This window comes from Podarcis tiliguerta, assembly GCF_965153285.1.
Source record: "Podarcis tiliguerta genome assembly, chromosome: 10".
Lineage (NCBI taxonomy): Eukaryota > Metazoa > Chordata > Lepidosauria > Squamata > Lacertidae > Podarcis > Podarcis tiliguerta.
The window spans coordinates 70,124,156-70,151,299 of record NC_139543.1 but is presented as its reverse complement, the minus strand read 5'-3'; the positions used below and the strand labels follow the sequence as shown (position 1 = coordinate 70,151,299).

At 50.1% G+C, this 27,144-nt stretch overlaps 1 protein-coding gene across 6 annotated transcripts in view; it reads right to left on the bottom strand.

The window, feature by feature from the left end:
* Nucleotides 1-1,520: 1,520 nt before the first annotated feature.
* Nucleotides 1,521-27,144, bottom strand: part of CCDC136 (coiled-coil domain containing 136) — a 45,676-nt gene continuing 20,052 nt past the window's right edge. For 3 of the 6 annotated variants that reach the window (XM_083402256.1, XM_083402254.1, XM_083402252.1), the window contains exons 4-9: nt 21,081-21,455; nt 16,271-16,388; nt 14,265-14,490; nt 13,364-13,495; nt 8,800-8,943; nt 1,521-3,011 (exon numbers count right to left, since the gene is read on the bottom strand). In XM_083402256.1, coding sequence (XP_083258382.1) covers nt 2,904-3,011; nt 8,800-8,943; nt 13,364-13,495; nt 14,265-14,490; nt 16,271-16,388; nt 21,081-21,455 — 1,103 coding nt within the window. In that variant the 3' untranslated portion in view covers nt 1,521-2,903. Of the gene's footprint in view, nt 3,012-7,071; nt 7,190-8,799; nt 8,944-13,363; nt 13,496-14,264; nt 14,491-16,270; nt 16,389-21,080; nt 21,456-27,144 lie in introns of all 6 variants that reach the window. The other 3 variants (XM_083402257.1, XM_083402255.1, XM_083402253.1) reach the window with 2 other exon arrangements.

The following is a 27,144-nucleotide window of genomic DNA, read 5'->3' as shown; positions in this document are numbered from 1 at the left end:
ACAGTCAACGGATTTACACATCAGTCCTGCTCCTGCCAACCTAGGAGTTCAAAAGCACGTCAGAGTGCAAGTAGATAAATAGGTACCACTCCGGCGGGAAGGTAGACGGCGTTTTTCCGTGCACTGCTCTGGTTCGTGGCCAACTCTGGGGTTGCGGCGCTCGTCTCACTTTATTGGCTGAAGGAGCTGGCGTGCAGCTTCCGGGTCATGTGGCCAGCAGGACTAAGCCGCTTCTGGCGAACCAGAGCAGTGCATGGAAACACCGTTTACCTTCCTGCCGGAGCGGTACCTATTTATCTACTTGCACTTTGACGTGCTTTCGAACTGCTAAGTTGACAGGAGCAGGGACCGAGCAACGGGAGCTCACCCCGTCGTGGGGATTCGAGCCACCGACCTTCTGATCAGCAAGTCCTAGGCTCTGTGGTTTAGACCACAGTGCCACCCGTGTCCCTCGCAAGCCCCCTAAAACTTACCCCTTCTTTTCCCTCCTCCTCTCCACCCCAAATACACACACACATTTCATTCTCTGGCTAGGGTGATGGGCTGGCCAGAGGCCACGCTCCTCGCTCGATATAGCCGATGAGGTTCTGTCCCAGAGCACCTGGCCTCAAAAAGGGACTTGTGAGTAAGACACAGCATGCGCGGCCCCCAAGAACAGTTTGTGCTCCAGACGCCCTGAAGCAGGTCATGCGCTAGAGAGAAGCAACAGCCCCTTCGCCTCTTCGGAGGGGGAGACTGAGGAATAGGCTGGGAGGTGGGTGAGCGTTCTGAGCTGCGGCCTTCCCAGAGGGCACCTCTGGCGGGTACCCATCTCATTCCCCTGGCCACCTGGGGCAGCAATTATAGACCTGTGACTCACGTGGACCTTTTGGAGCCTGCCAGCTCATTTGAGACCCAGACACATCGCAGCCGCTGTTGCTTCTCTGCCACTTCTCGAAGGCCCCAGGGTTTTTTTCCCATGCTGCGCAAGCAAGGTCTGGTCAAGTGTGATCCCCAGGAGCGAGAAAATCCTCGTTAACGCCCGCAATGCGTAAGAATATAAGGAGAGCCAATAATAAATCTGTGTAGGTTTATTCAAAGGGATGCGGGTGGCGCTGTGGGTTAAACCACAGAGCCTAGGACTTGCCAATCAGAAGGTTGGCGGTTCGAATCCCCGTGACGGGTGAGCTCCCGTTGCTCAGTCCCTGCTCCTGCCAACCTAGTAGTTCGAAAGCACGTCAAAGTGCAAGTAGATAAATAGGTACCACTCTGGCGGGAAGGTAAATGGCGTTTCCGTGCGCTGCTCTGGTTCACCAGAAGCAGCTTAGTCATGCTGGCCACAAGACCCAGAAGCTGTACGCCGGCTCCCTCGGCCAGTAAAGCGAGATGAGCGCCACAACCCCGGAGTCGGCCACGACTGGACCTAATGATCAGGGGTCCCTTTACCTTTACCTTTATATCCTCTCCTGCCACCCTGAACATTCCCACACTGCCTTCACGCGGAAAAACGCAACCAGGACAGAAGAGAGCCAAGCCTCATGTATTTAGAAAGGTCTTTGTTTTCCCATTTCCTTTTTTTACTGAGTTACAACATAGAACAAAGACGAAAGAGAACGATCTGCAGACGGTCTCCAGTGGCTTTTGGGGGGTGGCCCCCTTCTCGGACAGAAATCGGGAGCAGAGCTCGACGAACGAGATGTGGAAGAGGTGAGGAGGGGGTGACAGACCGTGAGGTGACGGAGGATGGGTGCCCACGAAACATGCAGGGCAAGGATTTGGCGCCCCGGATCCCGGAGGGCTGCGCTACAGTCCACATGCCGTGGCTCCCCCACCCGTTGCTACCTGGGTGGGGCCTCGATTCCTGGAAGCGCTGTCGGACGAGGACAGTCCCGGGCGACCCAAACAGGCCTTAAGGGACCTCTCTGCGTCCCGGTGGTCCCCGAACCATCATACCTGCGTCGAAGGTGCAAAGAGGGACACACATACACACACACACACAAACTCTGTGAGCGTTCCTAGGGCCAAGAGGAAACGGTGCACAGCTGTGGGACGAGACCACGCTGGAGAAAGAGGAGGGGGACGGAGCTAGGGGTGGAATGCATAGATTCAGGATCCGGCCCGGGTTGGGGATAAGCGAGAAAGGTTCTCCCTGATGGAGCGGAGGATGAAAGAAATTCACAGGTCGATCCGTTCTGCTCCGGGTCCCTCCGGAAGTTGCTTCCCGTTCACAGTGTGTTGAAACAGACTTTAAATATTGCCTAGAGGAAATTGTGCCCCCCCCCCCCAGCTCCCCACACCTCTTCATCCCGACCTTGGCTGCCAACTTTTGCTGCTGGGAAAGCACATCAGGTCCTTCCGGGTATTGCAGAGGTCAGCCTCCCAGAGGGCAGGTATTGCTCTCGGTTGCCCCCTCGGGCTGGCACAGAAGAGCGGGGGGGGGGGTAAAAGAGGGGAGAGGTACCATGGGGTCCCCAGGTCCTGCTTTTTCCAGGGGAGGGGGCCACCAGGAGGTGAGATGAACTCCTAACCGCCATCTCTCTTCCCTCCCAGCCAACGCCTCGGCTCCTCCAGGTTGGGACCACTGATGGGGAGACCGGGACCCCGCCCCAGAGGTCCCCAGCGGCAGGGGAGGGGGCAGGGCAGGTGGGAAGCTGGAAGCCCGTTTCAAGACCCCCCCCCAAAAAAAACCCCACCTCGGCTCATCCTCAGCAGCAGCAGGAAAGGGAGCGGAATGGATAACTGATGATGGGTGAAGGGTCGCTTGGCACGGCTGATGGCGAGACCGGCCGTCCGAGCAGCGGTTGGGTTAATGGGCGGCGTGGGGGGGACACAGGTGCTCAGTCCTCACAGAGTTGGGGTGGGGAGGGGTACGTGGCGCAAGGGGCCCTCTCTGCGAGGGGCGGGTGTCCAGGTGTGCAGGCTCCTTAGGGCGTCGTCCAGCTGCTGGTGTATCTCTTTACGCAGGGGTAGAGGAGCAGCCCCCCGGCCAGGACGGCGAAGAGAGCGAGGGGCTTCATCCCTCCAGCTGGGACCTGCAGGGGAGGAGGAGGAGAAAGGGGGGGGGTCAGCGACGGAGCCTTAAAACCCACCCGCCTCGCTCCAACCCCGCTCCATGCACTAGGGTTAATTGGACCACACAGACATCCGCAGGCGTGCATGGCAACCCGTGCTTTCGGCACGCGGTGGGGCGGGGGGCTCGTGTTCGAATCCCGCTTGCTGGATCGCCGCCAGACAACTGGTTGGCTGCCGTGAGAACAGGGTGCTACACTGAAGGCCTATTGGATTGATCCTGTAGCCTCTTAACGTTCTCATGAAGGTGATTCCTAGGAAGGCTGGTAGCTCAGCCATCTATCTATCTATTTCTGAGCTGGTAGCTCAGTCATCTATCTATCTATCTATCTATCTATCATTTATTTATCTATCTATCTATCTATCTATCTATTTATTTAGGGACGCGAGTGGCGCTGTGGGTTAAACCACAGAGCCTAGGACTCGTCGATCAGAAGGTTGGCAGTTCGAATTCCCATGACGGGGTGAGCTCCCGTTGTTCGGTCCCAGCTCCTGCCAACCTAGCAGTTCAAAAGCACATCAAAGTGCAAGTAGATCACTAGGTACCGCTCTGGCAAGAAGGTAAACGGCGTTTCCCTGCATTGCTCTGGTTCGCCAGAAGTGGCTTAGTCATGCTGGCCACATGACCCGGAAGCTGTACGCCGGCTCCCTCGGCCAGTAAAGCGAGATGAGCGCTGCAACCCCAGAGTCGGCCACAACTGGACCTAATGGTCAGGGGTCCCTTTCCCCTTTATATATATATATATTTATTTCTGAGCTGGTAGCTCAGACATTTATCTATCTATCTCTCTATTTATTTATTTCTGTTCTGGTAGGTCAGTTATTTATTTATTTATTAAATGTATTAGTCACCCTATTTTTATTTTTTTATTTTTTTGCCAGGACAACCCAAAGCGACTTACAAAAGAAAAAAAGACATGCATTAAAACCGGGTTGGAGAAATACATTGAAACACCCTCCCTTATTCTGGAAAGCCACCAGTAGTTACAAGCTGGTGTAGCTCAGTTGGTAGCTATGCCAGGGTTGTGGGTTCGAGACTCGCATTGGGTAAAAGCTTCCAGCATTGCAAGGGGGTTGAACTAGATGACCCTCGTTGGTCCCTTCCAACTCTATGATTCTGTCAAAAGCCAGAGAGAGGCCTGGTTGAAGAGGAATGGAAGCTGCCTAGAGTGGCTGGAGAAACCCAGTCAGATGGGCGGCATGTAAATAAATAAAGTGGTGGTGGTGGTGTTAATTGAATTTATATACCGCCCTATACCGGGGGGGGGGGGTCCTCAGGGTGATTCACAGAATGAAATCAAGATATAAAACCACAAAATACCTCATAAAAACAAAAACAGCAACCCAATACCCCCCCTCAAAAAATACATTTTAAAAGGGCATAGGATGTAAATTCAATCAACCAAATGAGGAATGTTTTTTGCCTGGTTAATATTATTATTGTCGTCATTATGCCTGAACGAAGGTGCCAGGCGAGCCTCTCCTGGGGAGAGCATTCCACAAACAGGGAGCCACTGCAGAGAAGGCCCTGTTAGAATCACAGAATCATAGGGTTGGAAGGGACAGTGAGGATCATCCAGCCCAACCCCCAACAATGCAGGAATATGCAGCTTCCCCATACGGGAACCGAACCTGCAACCTTGGCGTGATCAGAACCACGCTCTAACCAACTGAGCTATCTTGTGTTGCCACCCTCTGGTCCTCTCGTGATGGAGGCAGGCGAAGAAGGGCCTCAGGGTCCAGGTTGGTTCATATGGTTAGAGGCGGTCCTTGAGGCATCGCAGTCCTGAGCAGTTTAAGGCTTATAGGTCAAAAGCAGCACTTTTGAGCTGGGAAACTACCGTATTTTTCGCTCCATAAGACACACTTTCCCCCTCCTAAAAAGTAAGGGGAAATCTGTGTGCGTCTTATGGAGCGAATGCAGGGGGGAGGCAGACAGGAAAAGCCCCCAAGAGCCACACACAAGCTCCGCGCGGCTCTTGCGGGCTGTTCCCAATGAAGGAGAAGGGACTGACGCAGCCAGTCAGTCCCTTCTCCCTCCTCGTAGAAAAGCCCGAAGGAGCCACGCGCTCCTTAAAGGGTGCGCGGCTCCTGTGGGCTTTTGCGGGAGGTGGGGGAATTGCCATAGCCGCGGGCAGCCCCTCCGGCCAGGAGAGGCTGTGTGTGGCTTTGGCAGAAGCCAAGACTTGGCTTCTTTGTTCTTTGGGGCTGGGGGGGGGGTGCCGGGCTTCCCCTGGCAGCCCCAGAAGCTCTGGGAGAAGTGAACAGGCTGTGCGCTCTTTGGGGCTGGGGGTGGGGGGGAATACAATTTTTTTTCTTGATTTCCCCCTCTAAAAACTAGGTGCGCCTTATGGTCCAGTGCGCCTTCTGGAGCGAAAAATACGGTAATTGGCAAACCAGGATTGGCATTATATGCTCCAACCGGTGAGCAACCTGGCTGCCGGGTTTTGCAAAGGGAAGTTGTGGGATGCGCCTCTTAACCCAGCATTCGCCCAGACAATGCCTTCCAGATGTTTCTGCCCTAGAGCCAGGGCCGGATTTAGGTCTGACAAGGCCCTAAGCTACTGAAGGTAATGGGGCCCTTTCTATGTCCAGCTGACCTTTGTCAACAACAAACGGTCGCTGTTTTTTGTATTGAATAGATGCTAGACAGTGATTTATGGACCTAAGAGGTATCTCAAGCCATTTGCACATAACAAAATATGTATTTTATCAAAGTAATATTTTGGGACGTCCGGGTGGCGCTGTGGTCTAAACCACTAAGCCTCTTGGGATTGCTGATCAGAAGGTCAGCGGTTCGAATCCCCGCGACATGGTGAGCTCCAGTTGCTCGGTCCCTGCTCCTGCCAACCTAGCAGTTCGAAAGCATGCCAGTGCAAGTAGATAAATAGGTACCGCTCCTGCGGGAAGTTAAATGGTGTTTCTGTGCGCTGCTCTGGTTCACCAGAAGCGGCTTAGTCATGCTGGCCACATGACCTGGAAGCTGTACGCCAGCTCCCTCGGCCAGTAAAGCGAGATGAGCGCCGCAACCCCAGAGTCAGCCACGACTGGACCTAACTGTCTGGGGTGCTCCACCTTTACCTTTTTAATATTTTGGAAATATACATCCAGGTTTTTTCCCCTTTAATTTTTTTGGGGGCCCCAAGAGAGTGGGGCCCTAAGATATAGCTTGTTTAGCTTATACAGTGGTACCTCGGGTTACATACGCTTCAGGTTACAGACGCTTCAGGTTACAGACTCCGTTAACCCAGAAATAGTGCTTCAGGTTAAGAACTTTGCTTCAGGAGGAGAACAGAAATCGTGCTCCAGTGGTGTAGCACATTAGCTAAAGTGGTGCTTCAGGTTAAGAACAGTTTCAGGTTAAGAACGGACCTCCGGAACGAATTAAGTACAGTGGTGCCTCGCAAGATGAAATTAGGTTTTTTTGTCATGTGAATTTTTCGTCTTGCGAAGCACGGTTTCCCATAGGAATGCATTGACGGTTTTAAGAAAAAGGCGCAAGACGTTTTCATCTTGCGAAGCAAGCCCATAGGGAAATCCGTCTTGCGAAGCAACTCAAAAAACAAAAAACTTTCGTCTTGCGAGTTTTTCGTCTTGCGAGGCATTCGTCTTGCGAGGTACCACTGTACTTAACCCGAGGTACCACTGTACGTAAATCCGGCACTGCCTAGAGTTCCCATCAGCTCCAGCAGGAAGACTTGTGGAAAGGCTTTCCTAACCCTTTTGTAAAATAGGAATTGGCTTGTTCCTGCTCTGCCTCACCGGAGGAGGAAATTCAAGCATGGGGAAATGATTTGTTGTGAAGAGGGAACAGGCTGTGCGGCAGGCGATGGGTTGGGGAAGGAGGCGGGAGGGAGGGGTGCAGGGCAGGTGCAGGGGTGTGACTGCAAGAGGGACCGGGGGGGGGGGACGACAACAACGACAAAGCAACCAAATGTTGGGGACGGGGAATGTGTGTCCTTGCTTCATGCAGGAGACGCAAGCCAAGCGCAGCCGAGCAGACCAAGCGGATGATACCAGTACCTGATTCGGGGAGTTAGGAAGACATCTCAGCCCGCCAGCACCAAAGCAGGGCTACTATGATAACCAGTCCTATGAGAGGGAGGGAGATGACAGCGGGAGGCTCGGGTGCGTGGGGGACCTGTGGGGTTCCAGGGGGGGCGGTGTGGGGAGGGAGAGCGTGGGATGGAGGGCGGAGGGGACGCCACAAACACCACGGAGGGGAGATGAGCCGAGGCAGGGGACGAGAGAAAGAGAGAGAGGAGAGAGAGAGAAAGAAAGAAGTTAGGCCACAGGGTGTTTCGGCTGCCCGTGTGGGACAGGGGTCTGAAATTTCGGGCCCGGATCCTGCTTCAGAGCCACCTGCGTGCCATGACTCTGCACCGAAAAATTTGGGTGTCTGGGAAGAGCTGGCTACACAGAATTCCTACCACCCACCGGGAAAGGGGAATGCTCAGAATTGTGATTGTGCTGGAATTGGAGTCAGTCAATGTGTGTGTGTGTGTGTGTGTGTTTGTTTGTTTAAAAAAGCAACCACATGAGACGTTGTGCAGGAATTGCTGTGTGTCTCGAACCCTGTCGTCTGGCGTTTGTGGGCACAGCACCCCCAAAAGTGCCCCGGCGACTGATCCCCACGTGGTATCTGGTGCTGCTATACCTGCTGCGTGATACCTGTTCCGCATTTGTAAGAAATCAATCTTTCTGTGCGACGCCACCTACGCTTTCGAACTCCCTGCCCGATGACATCAGGCAGGTGCTTTCCCTGTATACTTTTCAGTGCTTGTGAAAAACATTTCTGTTTGGTCAAGCCTACCCAGAAGCGGGTGGCGCTGTAGGTTAAACCACAGAGCCTAGGACTTGCCGATCAGAAGGTCGGCGGTTCGAATCCCCGTGACGACGGGGTGAGCTCCCGTTGCTCGGTCCCTGCTCCTGCCAACCTAGCAGTTCGAAAGCACGTCAAAGTGCAAGTAGATAAATAGGTACCGCTCTGGCAGGAAGGTAAACGGTGTTTCCGTGCGCTGCTCTGGTTCGCCAGAAGCGGCTTAGTCATGCTGGCCACGTGACCCGGAAGCTGTACGCCGGCTCCCTCGGCCAATAAAGCGAGATGAGTGCCGCAACCCCAGAGTCGTCCGTGACTGGACCTAATGGTCAGGGGTCCCTTTACCTTTACCCAGACATGCAGAACGCGGATGTGTGTTTTAACCTGCCTTCAGTTTCTTGCTGGTTTTACCTTTTGAGTGTTTCAAAGAAATGCTGTTACCGCTAATTTTATTTTCCCCTTCTCTTTTTAAACCACGTTGAGGTATGTCTCTCCCCACCCCACCCCCACTCAAACGGTGCATAAATTTATTTATGAAATAAACAAATAAAACAATTAATATGTCCCTGTGGAGACACTGAGATGGCTGGTTGTTAAAAGCATTTCTGGAGAGGACAACTGCATTTCGGAAAGGTTTTGCACCCAAATTCAAACTTGAACCAAATTTCCCGTGATTATCTGATTCATGCTGTACTTGGGTTGCTCATGCTATTGCTGTTTGTTGCTTGTAAGCCACTTTGGGATTCGTTTGAACAGAAAGCGGCATAGAAATGCAATAAGTCAATCAGTCAATTAATTAATCAATCACCCCTACTTCAGGGAAAGGGTTGCTCCAGCCCCCAGCTCCCCACTGAACCGAGCAGAGCAACCTGCGACACACACACACACACACACACACACACACGTGTGCCCAAATGCCTCTGCGGAATTACCCGTCCTCCGATGGGGATGGTGCCGTTAAGTCTCTCAATCTCTTCCTTGCACATCCGCAATTCCTCGTGGAGCTGCTCCCGTTCTTTCTGGCTGAGCCAGCACTTACTCTCCATCTCTCGCAGGATGTCCTGGGTTTGGTTGTGCTGCCAGAGAAAAAGGAAGAGCGGAGGGTCAACGGACAAGCTGGGCATCCCTTCGCATCCCTTTCTTTATATATATATATATTTATTAGTATTTTAACATACCATTTTCAACAATAATTAAACATACAGTGGTGCCTCGCAAGACAAAATTAATTCGTTCTGCGAGTTTTTTCGTTCTACGAGTTTATTCGTCTTGCGAAGCACCACTGTGTATTGACGGTTTCCTGTAGGAATGCATTGGCGGTTTAAATAAAAGGCGCAAGACGTTTCGTCTTGCGAAGCAAGCCCATAGGGAAATCCGTCTTGCGAAACAACTCAGAAAACGAAAAACTCTTTCGTCTTGCGAGTTTTTCGTCTTCCGAGGCATTCATCTTGCGAGGTACCACTGTACTTTTACACCTTATTCAATTTTTTTACTTCCATCAGTCCTGTCTGAAAATTTTCCAATCTAGTCTCTTAGCATGCATTTCTTACTTTCCCTATTACATTTAAAACTCATAACCAATATCTCTATCTTTTTCTACTTTGTAACACTCCTTACAAAACTTCTTGTAGTCCTACTGGCGTAATTTGTGGGTTACAATCGCTCTTCAAATAGTTCATCTACTTCTTCCAATCTTCTGTAAATCTCTGTTCCCGCAGGTTTCGAATCCTTCCTGCCATTTTGTCCAATCCTGCATGGTCCATTAATCTCGTCTGCCATTCTTCTTTCGTTGGAATTTCTTCTTGCTTCCACTTCTGGGCTAACACTACTCTCGCTGCCCTTTGCGTACCTTTCCGATGCACAGGGTCTTAGCGGGTTCCAGGAGCAGCTAGCAGCTGGTGAAACATAGGGACCGGGTAGGGCAGGAGGCCAACAGCAGGTGGCGCCAGAGCCACTAGCTAGGCACAGCCAATTGATTCTAGTTTCGTCCCCATCCTCTTCCCCTTTGCTAAGTTTGGCATGCAGAACTCCTGGAGTGAAGGAGGAGGGGAAATCTGACAGGCAGGGCTACCCCCCTGGACTGGTGGTCAAAAATAAGGCAGGCAGGTCAGGGCCGGACTGAGGTTGGTGGGGCAGTGCCCCATATGGGATCAGGCTCTGCAGATGCCATCCCTCAGATTCAGGGGTACAGTTACCGTAGTGTCTTAATAATAATGATAATAATAAATTTTATTTATACCCCGCCCTCCCTGGCCAGAGCCGGGCTCCGGGCAGCAATCACCAATAAAATCACAGTAAAAACATAATAGGGGGGAAAGGGGGGGGGGATTTAAAATACAGGTTAAAATGCAATTTAAAATGAAGCCTCATTTTAAAGCAGCCGATAAACCAAGACCATAAGGGGAGGGAAACATAAGGGTCAGACCAAGTCCAAACCAAAGGCCAGGCGGAACAGCTCTGTCTTGCAGGCCCTGCGGAAAGATGTCAAGTCCTGCAGGGCCCTAGTCTCTTGTGACAGAGCGTTCCACCAAGTCGGGGCCAGTACTGAAAAGGCCCTGAGACCAATCTAATCTCCTTGAGGCTCGGGACCTCCAAAGTGTTGTTATTTGTGGACCTTAAGGTCCTCCGTGGGGCATACCAAGAGAGGCGGTCTCATAGGTACGATGGTCCTAGGCCACATAGGGCTTTAAAGGTCAAAACCAGCACCTTGAACCTGACCCTGTACTCCACGGGGAGCCTGTGCAGCTGGTAAAGCACTGGATGAATGTAATCCCGCAGCAAGGACCCCATAAGGAGCCTCGCCACGGCGTTCTGCACCTGCTGGAGTTTCTGGGTTGATCTCAAAAGCAGCCCTGCATAGAGTGTGATGCAGCAGCAAAAGAAGCTAATGCTATTCTAGGCTGTGTCAACAAAAGTATCATGTGCAGATCAAGGGAAGTCATAGTCCCGTTCTGCCTTGGTCAGACCACACCTGGGATACTGCGTCCAGTTCTGGGCGCCACAATTTAAGGAGAAGATTGACAAGCTGGAAGGTGTGCAGAGGAGGGCGACCAAGATGATGAAGGGTCTGGAAACTAAGCCTGATGAGGAATGGTTGAAGCAGCTGGGTATGTTTAGCCTGAAAAAGAGGAGACTGAGAGGAGATATGAGAGCCATCTTCAAATATCTCATGGAAGAGGGAACAAGCTTAATAATAATAATAATAATCTATTATTTGTACCCCGCCCATCTGGCTGGGTTTCCCCAGCCACTCTGGGCGGCTTCCAACAAAGATGAAAAATACACTAAAATGTCACATATTAAAAACTTCCCTGAACAGGGCTGCCTTCAGATGTCTTCTGAATATCAGGTAGTTGTTTATCACTTTGACATCTGGTGGGAGGGCGTTCCACAGGGCGGGCACCACCACCGAGAAGGCCCTCTGCCTGGTTCCCTGTAACTTGGCCTCTCGCAGTGAGGGAACCGCCAGAAGGTCCTCGGAGCTGGACCTCAGTGTCTGGGCACAACGATGGGGGTGGAGACGCTCCTTCAGATATACTGGACCGAGGCAGTTTAGGGCTTTAAAGGTCAGCACCAACACTTTGAATTGTGCTCGGAAACGTCCTGGGAGCCAATGTAGGTCTTTCAAGACCGGTGTTATATGGTCTCAGCGGCTGCTACCAGTCACCAGTCTAGCTGCCACATTCTGGATTAGTTGTAGTTTCCGGGTCACCTTCAAAGGTAGCCCCACGTAGAGCGCATTGCAGTAGTCCAAGCGGGAGATAACCAGAGCATGCACCACTCTGGCGAGACAGTCCGCAGGCAGATAGGGTCTCAGCCTACGTACCAGATGGAGCTGGTAAACAGCTGCCCTGGATACAGATTTGGCCTGTGCCTCCATGGACAGCTGTGAGTCCAACATGACTCCCAGGCTGCGCACCTGGTCCTTCAGGGGCACAGTTACCCCATTCAGGACCAGGGAGTCCTCCACACCTGCCTGCCTCCTGTCCCCCAAAAACAGTACTTCTGTCTTGTCAGGATTCAATCTCAATCTGTTAGCCGCCATCCATCCTCCAACCGCCTCCAGGCACTCACACAGGACCTTCACCGCCTTCACTGGTTCTGATTTAAAAGAGAGGTAGATGAGGAATGGTTGGAAGCAGCTGGGTATGTTTAGCCTGAAAAAGAGGAGACTGAGAGGAGATATGAGAGCCATCTTCAAATATCTCATGGAAGAGGGAACAAGCTTGTTTTCTCCTGCTCTGGAGGGCAGGACTCAAGTCAGTGGCTTCCAAGTTAAAAGAAAGGAGATTCAGGAAGGACTTTCTGATGGCCAGAGCCGTTTGGCAGTGGAATGGAGTCCCTTGGGAGGTGATGGACTCTCTTTCACTGGAGGTTTTTAAGCAGAGGTTGGACAACCACCTGTCTTGTACAAGATTCCTGTATTGTGGGGGGTTGGACTAGATGGCCCTCGGATCCCTTCCAACTCCACATATTGTGCCATAAATCCACTTCCCTTCAGACTGATTGTGGTAAGGAAAGCGATGTGAGAGCACACTGGGAAGTGTGGACCGGCCCGTGCTTTGACACCACGTCATCTAGCTTCCCCGGAATGAGTGCCCATTAAAGAGCCAACCATCGTCTAATCTCCCTGCAAGCGATCTGGTTTGCAGGTCACCCTAACAGCAGACTGCGCTTCTCCAAAGAAGATCCGTATTAATAAATGTATACAATATTCTGACACCAGTCCGTGGCTGGAATGGACTTGGAAGCTGGTGGCTGAAAACTTAATACTTGGCTACCAAGCCCAAGCAGTCACAAAATTAAAAGACGCCTGCTTCTTGGCAGAAAAGCAATGAGAAACCTAGACAGCATCCTAAAAAGCAGAGACATCACCTTGCCAACAAAGGTCCGTATAGTTAAAGCTCTGGTTTTCCCAGTAGTGATGTATGGAAGCGAGAGCTGGACCATAAAGAAGGCTGATCGCCGAAGAATTGACGCTTTTGAATTATGGTGCTGGAGGAGACTCTTGAGAGTCCCATGGACTGCAAGAAGATCAAACGCATCCATTCTTAAAGAAATCAGCCCTGAGTGCTCACTGGAAGGACAGATCGTGAAGCTGAGGCTCCAAGACTTTGGCCACCTCATGAGAAGAGAAGACTCCCTGGAAAAGACCCTGATGTTGGGAAAGATGAAGGGAACAAGGAGAAGGGGAGGACAGAGGACGAGATGGTTGGACAGTGTTCTCGAAGCTACCAGCATGAGTTTGACCAAACTGCGGGAGGCAGTGGAAGACAGGAGTGCCCGGCGTGCTCTGGTCCAGGGGATCACGAAGAGTCGGACACGACTAAACAACAACAACAACCAAGCCCAGACTCCTGCATTTTGCATGCATATTTTACTGGACCCTTTACAACCACCCTGTAAGGTAAGCCACCATACTGCTAACGCAGAGCTGAAGCACGTGGATTTCCCACCAAACTCCTGATCAGCACCTGTTCCGCACGTCATGCCTACCTCACTTCCATCTTCCCTCCCTGCTCTTGCCGCCACTCCCCCCTTCCGCTCTGCCCCTCTCCTTGCCCACTCCGGGAGGTCGAGATGGTCCTTGTCTTCTGTCCTGCACTGGCTGCGTGGGGCTTGGTCACTCTGCCAGGGCAAGAAGAGGGGCACAGAGGGCAAGAGGGTCAAGCTGTGCCCAACATCCCAAAACTCCGTGCTCTGTTGTTTCTGACCTGCAGGGAGGTTTGCCAGCCTTCTCTGACCTTGGAGAGCCTTCCTGATGTTTTAGGCTGCAGGTCCCACCAGCCCCAGGTGGCGAGGCTGAAATATCTGGCTGAAATATCTGGAAAACCCCTGACTGGAGAAGGCAGCTTTTTCTGGTTGCCTCTTCCTCGCCCTTTCTCCGGACAAAAATGTCCCAAATACTGCAAACTTTCTCTCCACCCCTTGATCGTTTCAGCTGCCCTTGGAGGGCACCCTATGCTCTTAAAAAATAAAAAATATGCTTTTCAGGTTTATACATTTCACTAGTTTTACAATCATTTTAACACAGGCACAGGCAAACTCCGGCCCTCCAGATGTTTGATTTTTAATTCTATTTTATTGTTATTTACGTTTTATATCATATTTTATGCTGGTGGGGGTTTTTTTGTAGCATCAATTAAGTGTTTTAAATTTGTTGTTAACCGCCCTGAGCCCGGTTTCCTGAACCGGGAAGGGCGGGGTATAAATAAAAAATTATTATTATCATGGCATCTCATTCATGTGTCATGATCTCAACCACCACGTTCCATGACCTCCTTAACCCTTCGCCAAACAATTCTTCCAGGGTTCCTTGAAAGGGGGCGCACCGTTTAAAAACCTCTCCCCATACCTGCGCCTGGTCCGGATCCGCCCCGCTCTCCTCCCTCCTCACCTGGTAGCGCAGGTCAGCCTCGCTCTCCGGTTTCGACAGTTTCTCCTCCTCGTCTCCCTCGCTGCCCGTGCCCGCCATCTCCACGGACTTGAAGGAGACGCTGCCGCTCGCGTGGGGGGTGGCCCGCCAATTGATGGAAGGGGGGTGGTCCGTGCTCCCCTCGGAGTCCGAGTCGAGGGAGGGAGAGTCGTCCGACTTGCTCCGGGCTCTGTTCGGGGGGAAAGGACTGAGAGGGAGATACAGTGGTACCTCGGGTTACAGACGCTTCAGGTTACAGACTCCGCCAACCCAGAAATAGTATTTCGGGTTAAGAACTTTGCTTCAGGATGAGAACAGAAATCGTGCTCTGGCGGCGCGGCAGCAGCAGCAGGAGGCCCCATTAGCTAAAGTGGTACCTCAGGTTAAGAACAGTTGCAGGTTAAGAACGGACCTCCAGAACGAATTAAGTTTGTTAACGGAGAAATCTGAGGGGGCTCCCTTAGACAAAAAACAAGGACACCAGCTATTATTATTATTATTATTATTATTATTATTATTATTAGCCATTCAAGGTGGTAGCCTTCACTATAACCAGAACATTTGCCCCAGGGGTGTACAGGTAATAATAATAATAATAATAAATAATAATAATAATAATAATAATAATAATAATAATAATTTGTTATTTCTACCCTGCCCATCTGGCTGGGTTTCCCCAGCCACTCTGGGTGGCTTCCAACAGAAGGTAAAGGTAAAGGTAAAGGGACCCTTGACCATTAGGTCCAGTCGTAGCCGACTCTGGGGTTGTGGCACCCATCTCACTTTACTGGCCGAGGGAGCCAGCGTACAGCTTCCGGGTCACGTGGCCAGCATGACTGAGCCACTTCTGGCGAACCAGAGCAGCGCACAGAAATGCCGTTTACCTTCCCACCGGAGCGGTACCTATTTATCTACTTGCACTTTGAGGTGCTTTCAAACTGCTAGGTGGGCAGGAGCAGGGACCGAGCAACGGGAGCTCACCCCGTCACGGGGATTCGAACCACCGACCTTCTGATCGGCAAGTCCTAGGCTCTGTGGTTTAACCCACAGTGCCACCCACATCCCTTCAACGGAAGGTTAAAAATGCATTAAAACACCAGTCATTTAAAAAAACTTCCCTAAACAGGTAAATTATCTTGGAAGCGCAGCAGGGCTGAGGAGGGACTTTAAGTCTTTCCCACTCCCACTTTGCTCCAGGAAAAAAATCCTTGCTCTAAAGCTGATTATTTGCAGAGGCAAGAGAGTCAGCGTGGTTTAGTAGACAGCGTGCCGGGTTAGGACACGAGAGACGAAGGTTCAAATCAGTGGCGTAGCGTGGGTTGTCAGCACCCGGGGCAAGGCAAGTAATTTGCGCCCCCTAACCCATGGATTTTAGCACTCAGAGAGCTGCGAGTGCGAGCGCCCCCCCCCCCGATGTTGCGCCCGGTGCGGCCGGCCCCCCCTGCACCCCCCACGCTACGCCACTGGTTCAAATCCCCGCTCGGTCATGAAGCTGACTGGGTGGCCTCGGACCGGTCACAGTCTCTCAGCTGAACCTAGAATCATAGAGTTGGAAGAGACCACAAGGGCCATCGAGTCCAACCCCCTGCCAAGCAGGAAACACCATCAGAGCACTCCTGACATATGGTTGTCAAGCCTCTGCTTAAAGACCTCCAAAGAAGGAGACTCCACCACACTCCTTGGCAGCAAATTCCACTGCCAAACAGCTCTTACTGTCAGGAAGTTCTTCCTAATGTTTAGGTGGAATCTTCTTTCTTGTAGTTTGGATCCATTGCTCCGTGCCCGCTTCTCTGGAGCAGCAGAAAACAACCTACCTCACAAGGTTGTTGTGCAGATCAAGCTGGGACAGAGGAGAACAAGGCAGGCCGCCTTGAGCTCCTTGGAGGAAAGGTGGAATACAAATGCAATCGAATAAAATGTTCCGGCCCCTCGGGGTCCTGCCACAAGCCACTCGCCGCCATGCGCAATCCCGGGACATCGAGACTCACCTGTATTTCAGGGCTTCCAGTCTCTCCAGCTGGTTGACCATGATCTTGTTGCTCTCCTGAAGGATTTGGTACTCGTTCGTCAGTTCCTGGTACTTAATTCTCAGCGTCCGGAGATCATCTGCAAAGCACAGCCACCGGGATGAAACATCATTTGCCACAGCCGAGCAGCGCATTTCAGGAGGATTATTCCATCTGATTCAAGGTTTGGTGGGTAATAATAATAATAATAATAATAATAATAATAATAATTTATTATTTATACCCCGCCCATCTGGCTGGGTTTCCCCAGCCACTCTGGGCGGCTTCCAAAAGAATATTAAAATACTGTGATACATCAAACATTAAAAGCTTCCCTAAACAGGGCTGCCTTCAGATGTCTTCTAAAAGTCTGGTAGTTGTTGTTCTCTTTGACATCTGGTGGGAGGGCGTTCCACAGGGAGGGCGCCACTACCGAGAAGGCCCTCTGCCTGGTTCCCTGTAACTTGGCTTCTCGCAGTGAGGGAACCGCCAGAAGGCCCTCGGTGCTGGACCTCAGTGTCCGGGTAGAGCGATGGGGGTGGAGACGCTCCTTCAGGTATACTGGACCGAGGCCGTTTAGGGCTTTAAAGGTCAGCACCAACACTTTGAATTGTGCTCGGAAACGTCCTGGGAGCCAGTGTAGGTCTTTCAAGACCGGTGTTATATGGTCTCGGCAGCTGCTCCCAGTCACCAGTCTGGCCGCTGCATTCTGGATTAGTTGTAGTTTCCGGGTCACCTTCAAAGGTAGCCCCACGTAGAGAGCATTGCAGTAGTCCAAGCGGGAGATAACCAGAGCATGCACCACTCTGGCGAGGCAGTCCGTGGGCAGATAGGGTCTCAGCCTACGTACCAGATGGAGCTGGTAGACAGCCGCCCTGGACACAGAATTAACCTGCGCCTCCATGGACAGCTGTGAGTCCAAAATGACTCCCAGGCTGCGCACCTGGTCCTTCAGGGGCACAGTTACCCCATTCAGGACCAGGGAATCCTCCACACCTGCCCGCCTCCTGTCCCCCAGAAACAGTACTTCTGTCTTGTCAGGATTCGATCTCAATTCAATTGCCAAAGTCTTTTTTTTTCAGGATGCCCGCCCTCCTTCCACTCCCTTCTTATTTTTAAAAAGTCTTCTGCCGAGTGCGTAAAACAGAACGTGTGCAAAAATTAAATGCGCGTAAACTGTGGGCTTTCTGCATTGGGTACCAATTATTTCCTCACCAGGTCTGAGACATTTTTCTTGTGACTTCACTGGACTACAAAGCCCATCATCCACAGCCAGCACGGCCTGTGGTCAGGATGGTGGGAATTGTAGTCCAGGATAATCTGGCGAGTGCCGCACTTGCTGCTCAGAAACGAGCGTGGGGAGGTTGAACCAGGACGGCTGATAGCACTGTTATATGAATTCTAAGGTCTTATATATATAAAATAAATGTTCATAAATGTACAAGGCAAACACATACATAAGTATATAAACCACATCTCTGACATAGTACAGAGCAATCCTGAAGCCATTTTTGACTCTCCCAAATTGACTTCAAATATTTCTCTGTGAGGAAGGAAGGAACTGGGAAAAGCTTTTCTAATTGTCTTTGGACTGTAGGGGCTTACACCTCCCTGTAAATACAGTCTGGCAAGTATCTGTTAAACTGAGCAAACATAGAATCATAGAGTTGGAAGAGACCACAAGGGCCATCTGCCAAGCAGGAAACACCATCAGAGCACTCCTGACATATGGTTGTCAAGCCTCTGCTTAAAGACCTCCAAAGAAGGAGACTCCACCACACTCCTTGGCAGCAAATTCCACTGTCAAACAGCTCTTACTGTCAGGAAGTTCTTCTTATCAATGCAAACATCAATATGCATAAGAGATTCAGGAACTAAGTATTTACCATCTCCAAGGAATGGCCAGGCTACCCAGAAAAGGCAATCAGATAATAATAAGGCATTATCAGGTATCCTGGCTGATAGAAGAGAAGCAACACACTCAAATTTCTGCTGGGGACCACCTCTTTCTGTGATGCATGTATGGTGCTTTGGGGGGTGGTCTTGAGCTACAGGGGAGGCAATTTCAAAAGTCTATATAAGAGCTTGAACACCAGTGTTCTGGGTTCCTCCTTTCCCTCCTTGCCTGGGGTGAGCAGGGGACCCTGTTGCAACAGTTTAATCAAGATCAGGCTTACCAGCTGCTTAGCTTCTCAATATACAGTGGTACCTCAGTTTACGAACTTAATCCGTTCCGGAAGTCCGTTCTTCCACTGCCAGTGCCCTTCTACCGTTTGGCTTCTGTTCTCAGACTGAGGTAAAGTTCGCAAACCAGGACACTACTTCCGGTTTTGCGGAGTTCGTAAACCGAATCATTCATAAACAGGACTGTTCTTAAACCGAGGTACCACTGTACTCTGGTTGGCCTCTGTTATTTTCCTACATAAGGACTCTACACAGGCTCTTGGATACCCCATAAGCGATAAAGGAGCGTTTTTTTCTTATAACAGTACAGTGAACGCTTGGGTTGAGAACGTGATCCGTGCAGGAAGCATGTTCGCAACCCGCAGCGTCCGCAACCTGCAGCACTGCATCTGCGCACGTGCAGGTCGCGATTCAGCGCTTGTGCGCACGCACAAGCGCCGGAACCCGAAAGTAACCCAATCCGGTTGTTGTAAACAAAAATCTGCCCTTTTTTCCCTTATGGGGTATCCAAGAGCCTATATAGAGTCCTTACGTAGGTTCCCTATTGGTAGGAGAAAATAACAGAGGCCAACCAGAGAATATTGAGAAGCAAAGCAGCTAGTAAGCCTGATCTGGGCTGCATCAATAGGAGTATAGCATCTAGATCAAGGGAAGTAATAGTGCCACTGTATTCTGCTCTGGTCAGACCCCACCTGGAGTACTGTGTCCTGTTCTGGGCACCACAGTTCAAGAAGGACACTGACAAACTGGAACGTGTCCAGAGGAGGGCAACCAAAATGGTCAAAGGCCTGGAAACGATGCCTTATGAGGAACGGCTAAGGGAGCTGGGCATGTTTAGCCTGGAGAAGAGGAGGTTAAGGGGTGATATGATAGCCATGTTCAAATATATAAAAGGATGTCCCATAGAGGAGGGAGAAAGGTTGTTTTCTGCTGCTCCAGAGAAGCGGACACGGAGCAATGGATCCAAACTACAAGAAAGAAGATTCCACCTAAACATTAGGAAGAACTTCCTGACAGTAAGAGCTGTTCGACAGTGGAATTTGCTGCCAAGGAGTGTGGTGGAGTCTCCTTCTTTGGAGGTCTTTAAGCAGAGGCTTGACAACCATATGTCAGGAGTGCTCTGATGGTGTTTCCTGCTTGGCAGGGGGTTGGACTCGATGGCCCTTGTGGTCTCTTCCAACTCTATGATTCTATGATTCTATGATCTTTATTGATCTATTGCAACAGGGTCCTCACTCACCACATGCAGGAGGGAGGAGGAACCCAGAACAATGGCGCACAAGGCCTTCTATAGACATTTTAAATTCCCTGCCCTGGAGCTCAAGACCAGCCCTCCATACGTCATACATACATGACAGAAAAGGCGGTCTACAGCAGAAATCTGAGTGTGTTGTTTATCTCGTCTGACAGGTTACCTGTTTAATGGACACTTGATTGGATTGCCTGAGGAGCCTGGCCAGTCTTTTGTAATGATAAATACTTAGTTCCTGAGCCAGGTCACAGGCTCACACCCTATTCATATCTTAAAGGTAAAGGTAAAGGGACCCCTGACCATTAGGTCCAGTCGTGACTGACTCTGGGGTTGCGGCACTCATCTCGTTTTATTGGCCGAGGAAGCCGGCATACAGCTTCTGGGTCATGTGGCCAGAATGACTAAGCCGCTTCTGGCGAACCAGAACAGCACACGGAAACGCCGTTTACCTTCCCGCCAGAGCGGTACCTATTTATCTACTTGCACTTTGACATGCTTTCGAACTGCTAGGTTGGCAGGAGCAGGGACCGAGCAACGGGAGCTCACCCCGTGATGGGGATTCGAAACACTGACCTTCTGATCGGCAAGCCCTAGGCTCTGTGATTTAACCCACAGCACCACCTGCGTCGTATTCATATCTTAAATGTGCCCTTAAGACAGGATTTGTGAAGGAAAAAGACAATGGGGAGATTTCCCACTTTGACCTTACAGAGAAATAATTGAGGTCAATTTGTTCAGGACTTTTTTTCTGTGGGGTTTTCAGACATGTGCTTTATATATTTATGTACGTGTTTGCTTGGTACATTTATGAACATGTATTACATATTTATGGAAGTGAGAGCTGGACCATAAAGAAGGCTGATCGACGAAGAATGGATGCTTTTGAATTCTGGTGCTGGAGGAAACTCTTGAGAGTCCCATGGACTGCGAGAAGATCAAACGCATCCATTCTTAAGGAAATCAGCCCTGAGTGCTCACTGGAAGGACAGATCGTGAAGCTGAGGCTCCAAGACTTTGGCCACCTCATGAGAAGAGAAGACTCCCTGGAAAAGACCCTGATATTGGGAAAGATGGAGGGCACAAGGAGAGGAGACGACAGAGGGCGAGATGGTTGGACAGTGTTCTCGAAGCTACAAACATGAGTCTGACCAAACTGCGGGAGGCAGTGGAAGACAGGAGTGCCTGGCGTGCTCTGGTCCAGGGGGTCACGAAGAGTCAGACACGACTGAACGACTAAACAACAATTACATATTTAAGACCTTAAAAGTCTTATCACATGGTACTTCCGGGTTCGGAGCGGTGCACAACCCGAAATCGCACAACCCGAAGCGTTTGTAAGCCGAGACATGACTGTACCTTGGAGCCTGGTCACCTCTTCCGAGGTGCAGGCGAGACGGTCATCAAAGTGGGACACCACCAACATCTCTGGGGGAGGCTGGCTGTCCCCGGTGCCCGGCCGCTTCATGTTGATCTCGGCCCGCAGGGCTGTGACTTCCATGTCGTACTCGTTCCGGACCCTCTGCACCCGCTCCAGCTCGGCTTTCAGGCGGCAGATCTCCTCCTGCAGCCCGGCCACCTCGTTCTCGTGCAAGGCGGCCGCCTCTTCGGCATCCAAGCGCAGGCTGTGGATCTCCTCGTTGGCCTCTCGCAGCTCCCGCTCCAAGCGATCCAGCTCCACATCTTTCACCTCCTGCAGCGAGTCAAACTCTTCCTTCAGGGAGCACATCTGAGCTGGATTCGGGGCGGGGAGAAGGAGGCAAGGGGGGGAGAAGCCAGGGGCTTTCGATTAGTCGCTGAGTTTGGTCCTTTGCAGCCCAGGGGCCACATTCTCTTCTGAAACTGCCATTACGGGGGCCACAGGCCCTGATATTTTTAAGGAATTTGACCAGAGCGCACTTTGAACCTGCTCCTCCTCTTTATAACTTCCTTTTTCAGCCGCCTCTTGCCATGGTCAGGTGGTGGTAGGGGAGCAGTAAGTGCAATTATTATTATTATTATACCCCGTCCATCTGACTGAGTAGCCCCAGCCACTTCGATTGGCTTCCAACATAGAGATAGATAGATAGATAGATAGATAGATAGATAGATAGATAGATAGATAGATGATAGATAGATAGATGATAGATAGATAGATAGATAGATAGATAGATAGATAGATGATAGATGCTGTAGATAGATGGATGGATGGATAGATAGAGATAGATAGATGATAGATGATAGATAGATAGATGATATAGACAGACAGACAGATAGATAGATAGATGATAGATAGATGATAGATGCTGTAGATAGAAGGATGGATGGATAGATAGATAGCTGATAGATAGATAGATAGATAGATAGATAGATAGATAGATAGATATAGATACTGTAGGTAGATAGATAGATAGATGATAGATACTGTAGGTAGATGATAGATAGATAGATAGATAGATAGATAGATAGATAGATAGATGATAGATAGATAGATAGATAGATGATAGATAGATAGATAGATAGATAGATAGATGATATAGATAGATGATAGATAGATAGATAGATGATAGATAGATAGATAGATAGATAGATAGATAGATGATAGATAGATAGATAGATGATAGATATACTGTAGATAGATGATTGATAGATAGATAGATAGATGATAGATATACTGTAGATAGATGATAGATAAAGATAGATAGATAGATGATATAGATGATAGACGATAGATAGATAGATAGATAGATAGATAGATAGATAGATAGATATCACTACTTGTACAGCTGAAAACACTGGCAGCATTAAGATAAATTCAACAGTGTAAATCAGTTTTGATGGATGTAATAATGGAATACTGAATGGTATAGTTTCTGTAAAATGTGCAGGGATTTATGATATGTAAAATGAACCATGGAAAGAGAAGAAGGGAAGTCACTGGTATCTTAAGGGTGTAAAAATGAGTACATTGTAAAACAGAAAATTTAATTAAAAAATAATATACAAAAAAAAAAAGATTTTTAAAAAATCACTACCAACATCTCAAGCTTCGCCTCTTCCCATCTGCACCGCCTCGGACCCAGAGATCATCCTCTGAGGCCCTTCTTTGCATGCCTCCTCCGCGAGAGGTCTGGAGGGTGGCCACACAAGAACAGGGCCTTTTCTGCGGTGGCTCCCCATCCCTGGAATGCTCTCCCCGGGAAGCCTCACCGGGCGCATTCATTACATCTTTACGCACCAGGTGAAAACATTCCTCTTCAACCAGGCCTTTGGCTATTAAAACAATTGATGGCCTTTTCAATGTGTCTGTGGGGAGTTGTGTTTTAAATCATTATATTGCGCATTTTCTGTTTTTATGTTGTAAAATGCCTTTCATAAATCATCATCGTCATCTGAAAGACTCATCTCTGCATATCAAAGATGCATAACCTCCAACATTTATCCGATTAAAACAGGGATGTCATATTTAAAAATTATTATTATTATTATTATTATTATTATTATTATTATTATTATTATTTTACTGTTCATACCCCACCCATCTGCCACAGCCGTTCTGGGCAGATTCAAACATATATAAAAACATAATAAAACATAAGAAATTACAAAACCTCCTTATACAGGGCTGCCTTCAGATGGCTCGGGGGTCGGATAACTCCATCCCCTCCAACATTTCTCTGATGGAAATAGGGACGTCCTAAGGAAAAGCGGGACATTCCGGGATCAAATCAGAAGCCGGGATCAGTTTTGTAAATCTGTAAAATAGGGACACTTGGAGGATCTGTTCTAAGCCGCATTTTAGGGGCAAAGGCAGACTATTAATAAATATGTTATTATTATTATTATTATTATTTAGACATCAGCTTGATCCTCCCATAAAAAGAGTGGGTAGGAGGAGCAGGCAGTGAAGAGGAACAGAAGGCACCTCAGCAATTCAAGCTATTACTAAAAGCAGTGGAGCAGAGGCAGGAGAAAGAGTTGGCAACCCTTGCTGGGGTTGGGCGTTGGGGGGGCATTTCCACTCAGCCCCGGGCGCAAGTCATGTGACCCCAAAACCCAGGGCCACACCTGGGGGAGGCTGGAGACTTTGGGGTGGGAGCAGGACCGGCCCCAGACCTGTCTCCAGGGGGCTGCGGGGGCCGCTCCTGGCAGTTGTGCTGCTCTGGCGCCCAGCTGCCATGGCAACGCCCCACGCGGGGTTTCAGACCCCTTGATCTCGGGCCCAGGGGGACTCACAGCCTAGAGAAGACGAGTGTCCCAGTTCCATAGCCGGGGCAGGTTTGGGGGGCCCCACGGAACCGCCACACCCGGCCCCTGCGCTCGGCTCAGGGGCCCCGGGGCCCTTAAAGTGGCGGCACCTCGGAACACCCCCAGGCTAGGCCTGAGCCCTGGCATGGCTACTGAGCAGAGGGCGATGGCGCAAGCCGGGCAGGATTGGACCTGCTATTTGTTATTTTATTATTTATTGAATTTCTATACTGCCCTTTGTTGTAAACAAAAATTGCCCTTTTCCCTTATCCAAGAGCCCATATAGAGTCCTTACATAGGTTCCCTATTGGATGGAGAAGATAACAGAGGCCAAGCAGAGAATATTGAGAAGCAAAGCAGCTAGTAAGCTTCATCTTTTTGATCTGTTGCAACAGGGTGCTCCCCTCACCCGCAGGAAAGGAGGAGGACCCAGAAAAATGGTGTGCAAGGGCTTATAAAGACTTTTGAAATTGCCACCCTGTAGATCAAGACCACCCCCAGATACATCACACCTACATCACAGAAAAGGCAGGCCTGAAACAGAAATTTTAATGTTTTTTTCCTGTTGTTGTTTATCTCCTGTCTGGCAGGTTACTTGATTGGATTTCCTGGGGATCCTGGCCCATTCAGGACCAGGGAGTCCTCCACACCCGCCCGCCCCCTGTCCCCCAAAAACAGTACTTCTGTCTTGTCAGGATTCAACCTCAATCTGCTAGCTGCCATCCATCCTCCAACTGCCTCCAGACACTCACACAGGACACTTCACCGCCTTCACTGGTTCTGATTTGAAAGAGGTAGAGCATAACCAAGACCATAAGTGTTAAGTTGTGGGCGAACATATCAGACGACACAGCGATTTCTCCAGAGCAGCTCTTTATTTTGTAAGCTGGAACAGAACTGAACCGCAAACAGCTCAGCCGGCCTGCTTTTATAGGAGCCGGCTGTCAACACTGTAGCAACAACAACCCAGGGTTTCCCGCCTAAAATAACTGACGTGGACCTGAGTGAAAACTATCTACCGTATACCCCTGCTGGCCCAGGGTGAAAACTTCAGTACATAACAGGTATCATATCCGCACATTGATGAACACCCATTCCCATCATGGAGTTGTAGTCTAAAATGTCCACATTGCTGGAGGCAGTGCTGTAATAGGGTACAAGGGCGAGAAAGAAGGGGGTCTACTGTAGGCATTTTTTCCCAAGGGACCCCAAGATCTGAAGCTTTCGCTGCTCTTGATTTAAATAATAATAATAATAATAATAATAATAATAGCAGTTTTAATGAGGCTGCTTTTTGGAACATCCTACTATGTCATTTTGCACTTGAATGAACAGAATGGTTGCAAAATAAAAATAAAAAGAGCTGTTCCATTTCTCAGGTGTATACTCATGCTGCTTTCCCCCACCCATGAAATTCTCTATATTACTATCCTTGTCAAATCTGCAAGCATCACGAGTACTCAAAACAAGCAATTCAACAATCATCAAAATGCATCCGTGTTTACATGTGATTCCTAGGTTACAGGGAAATGTGTCTGTTTTGATCTCAAACGTTTGCGTTTTTGTAGCAAGGGATTGGAGAGCCCCAGAACAGAGCCTTATTCTCTTTCTCTCTTCAACAGCATGAAGGCATGACTGTTACAGACACAGGGGGCTGCCTTCAGCCAAGTTAAATCCTTTGTCCATCTGGCTCCACATTGTCTATGTTCAAGACACAGGTTTTTCCCAGCCCTTCTCCAAAGATGCCAGGATTTTTGCATAAAGCAAGAAAACCTGGCACTTTTGCCAATGGTCGGAGGGCAGGGGAAAAAATCCCAGCCACACAGAACATAGGGAAGAGCCTGCATCTCTGCTGCTGCCGGAATGTCGTTTTAAAACTGTATTTTCAAATACACCTTGCAAGCCCCCTTCTGTTAAAAGCCGGTCTATAAATATCAAGCGAGGAAAAAAGCAGTACGTTTTTTTTAAATCTACAGCTCCAAAACTATTGGGTCTGGCTCACCAACCCTACTTTGATAAAATTGGCTTCGGAGAGTCTTTTTGCAGACAGCATCTTGCCAAGAAGAAAGTTGATCAGGGCTGGTTTCAAGAGGTCTGAAATCACCTTTCCTCATTTACTCAGAAGTATGCTCTCCTGGAAGGGACGTGGGTGGCGCTGTGGGTTAAACCACAGAGCCTAAGACTCGCTGATCAGAAGGTCGGCGGTTCGAATCCCCGTGTCGATGGGGTGAGCTCCCGTTGCTCAGTCCCTGCTCCTGCCTACCTAGCAGTTCGAAAGCACGTCAAAGTGCAAGTAGATAAATAGGTACCGCTCCGATGGGAAGGTAAACGGCGTTTCCGTGCGCTGCTCTGGTTTGCCAGAAGCAGCTTAGTCATGCTGGCCACATGACCCGTAAGCTGTACGCCGGCTCCCTCGCCCAGTAAAGTGAGATGAGCGCCACAACCCCAGAGTTGGCCACGACTGGGCCAAATGGTCAGGGGTCCCTTTACCTTTTACTTTATTGCTCTCCTGGGGAGTCACTCCACATTTCTTCTCCAAAGCGACTGATTCCTGGTAGAGCCATACTACAAGTTTTGCAAAATGAGGTGTGGTGGCTGTACCCAGAGGGTGGCAAGACTGGGCATCTGCCCGGCTGGCCCCCAAGACCAGCAGAGGGCCAGCTCCTTTCCACTTTGCACAGAGTGTTGTGCTGGGGGTTAACCCGAGCCACGCGGTGCAGGTCCGGTCCCGAATCCAAGGGTTTCACTTGGAGTCAGTCCGACAGGGTCAAGGCAGGAAACCAGGCTAGGTCAGGCGCAGGGTCTCAGGCAGGTTCTGGCATACAGCAATGTTGCTCCCGCAACCTGGGGCGGGGTCCGACCGCCTTTTATCTCTGTCGGGGTAACGGCCGGTCCTGATCCCCCAGCGACTCACCTCCCTGTCTCACTCGAAGGCGAGCACTCCTCCTGCGAGTACTCAGGCCTCTCCTTCTCTCAGACCTCAGTCTCCGCAGCTCGGGAGATGTCGGTGGGTTACTAGACCCAGGGGCTGTCTCAGCCTCTCCTGACTCAACCGATAGTGGAGCAGCTTTAAGTGATGGCCCAGCTGGAGGTAACAAGGTCATCCCTGCATCTGGAGCCAGGCCAGGCTCCGGCCCCTGACTTGGCCCAGCTGGTGCTTGTTGCAGGGGAACCTGTGCAGACTGGGACTCTTCAG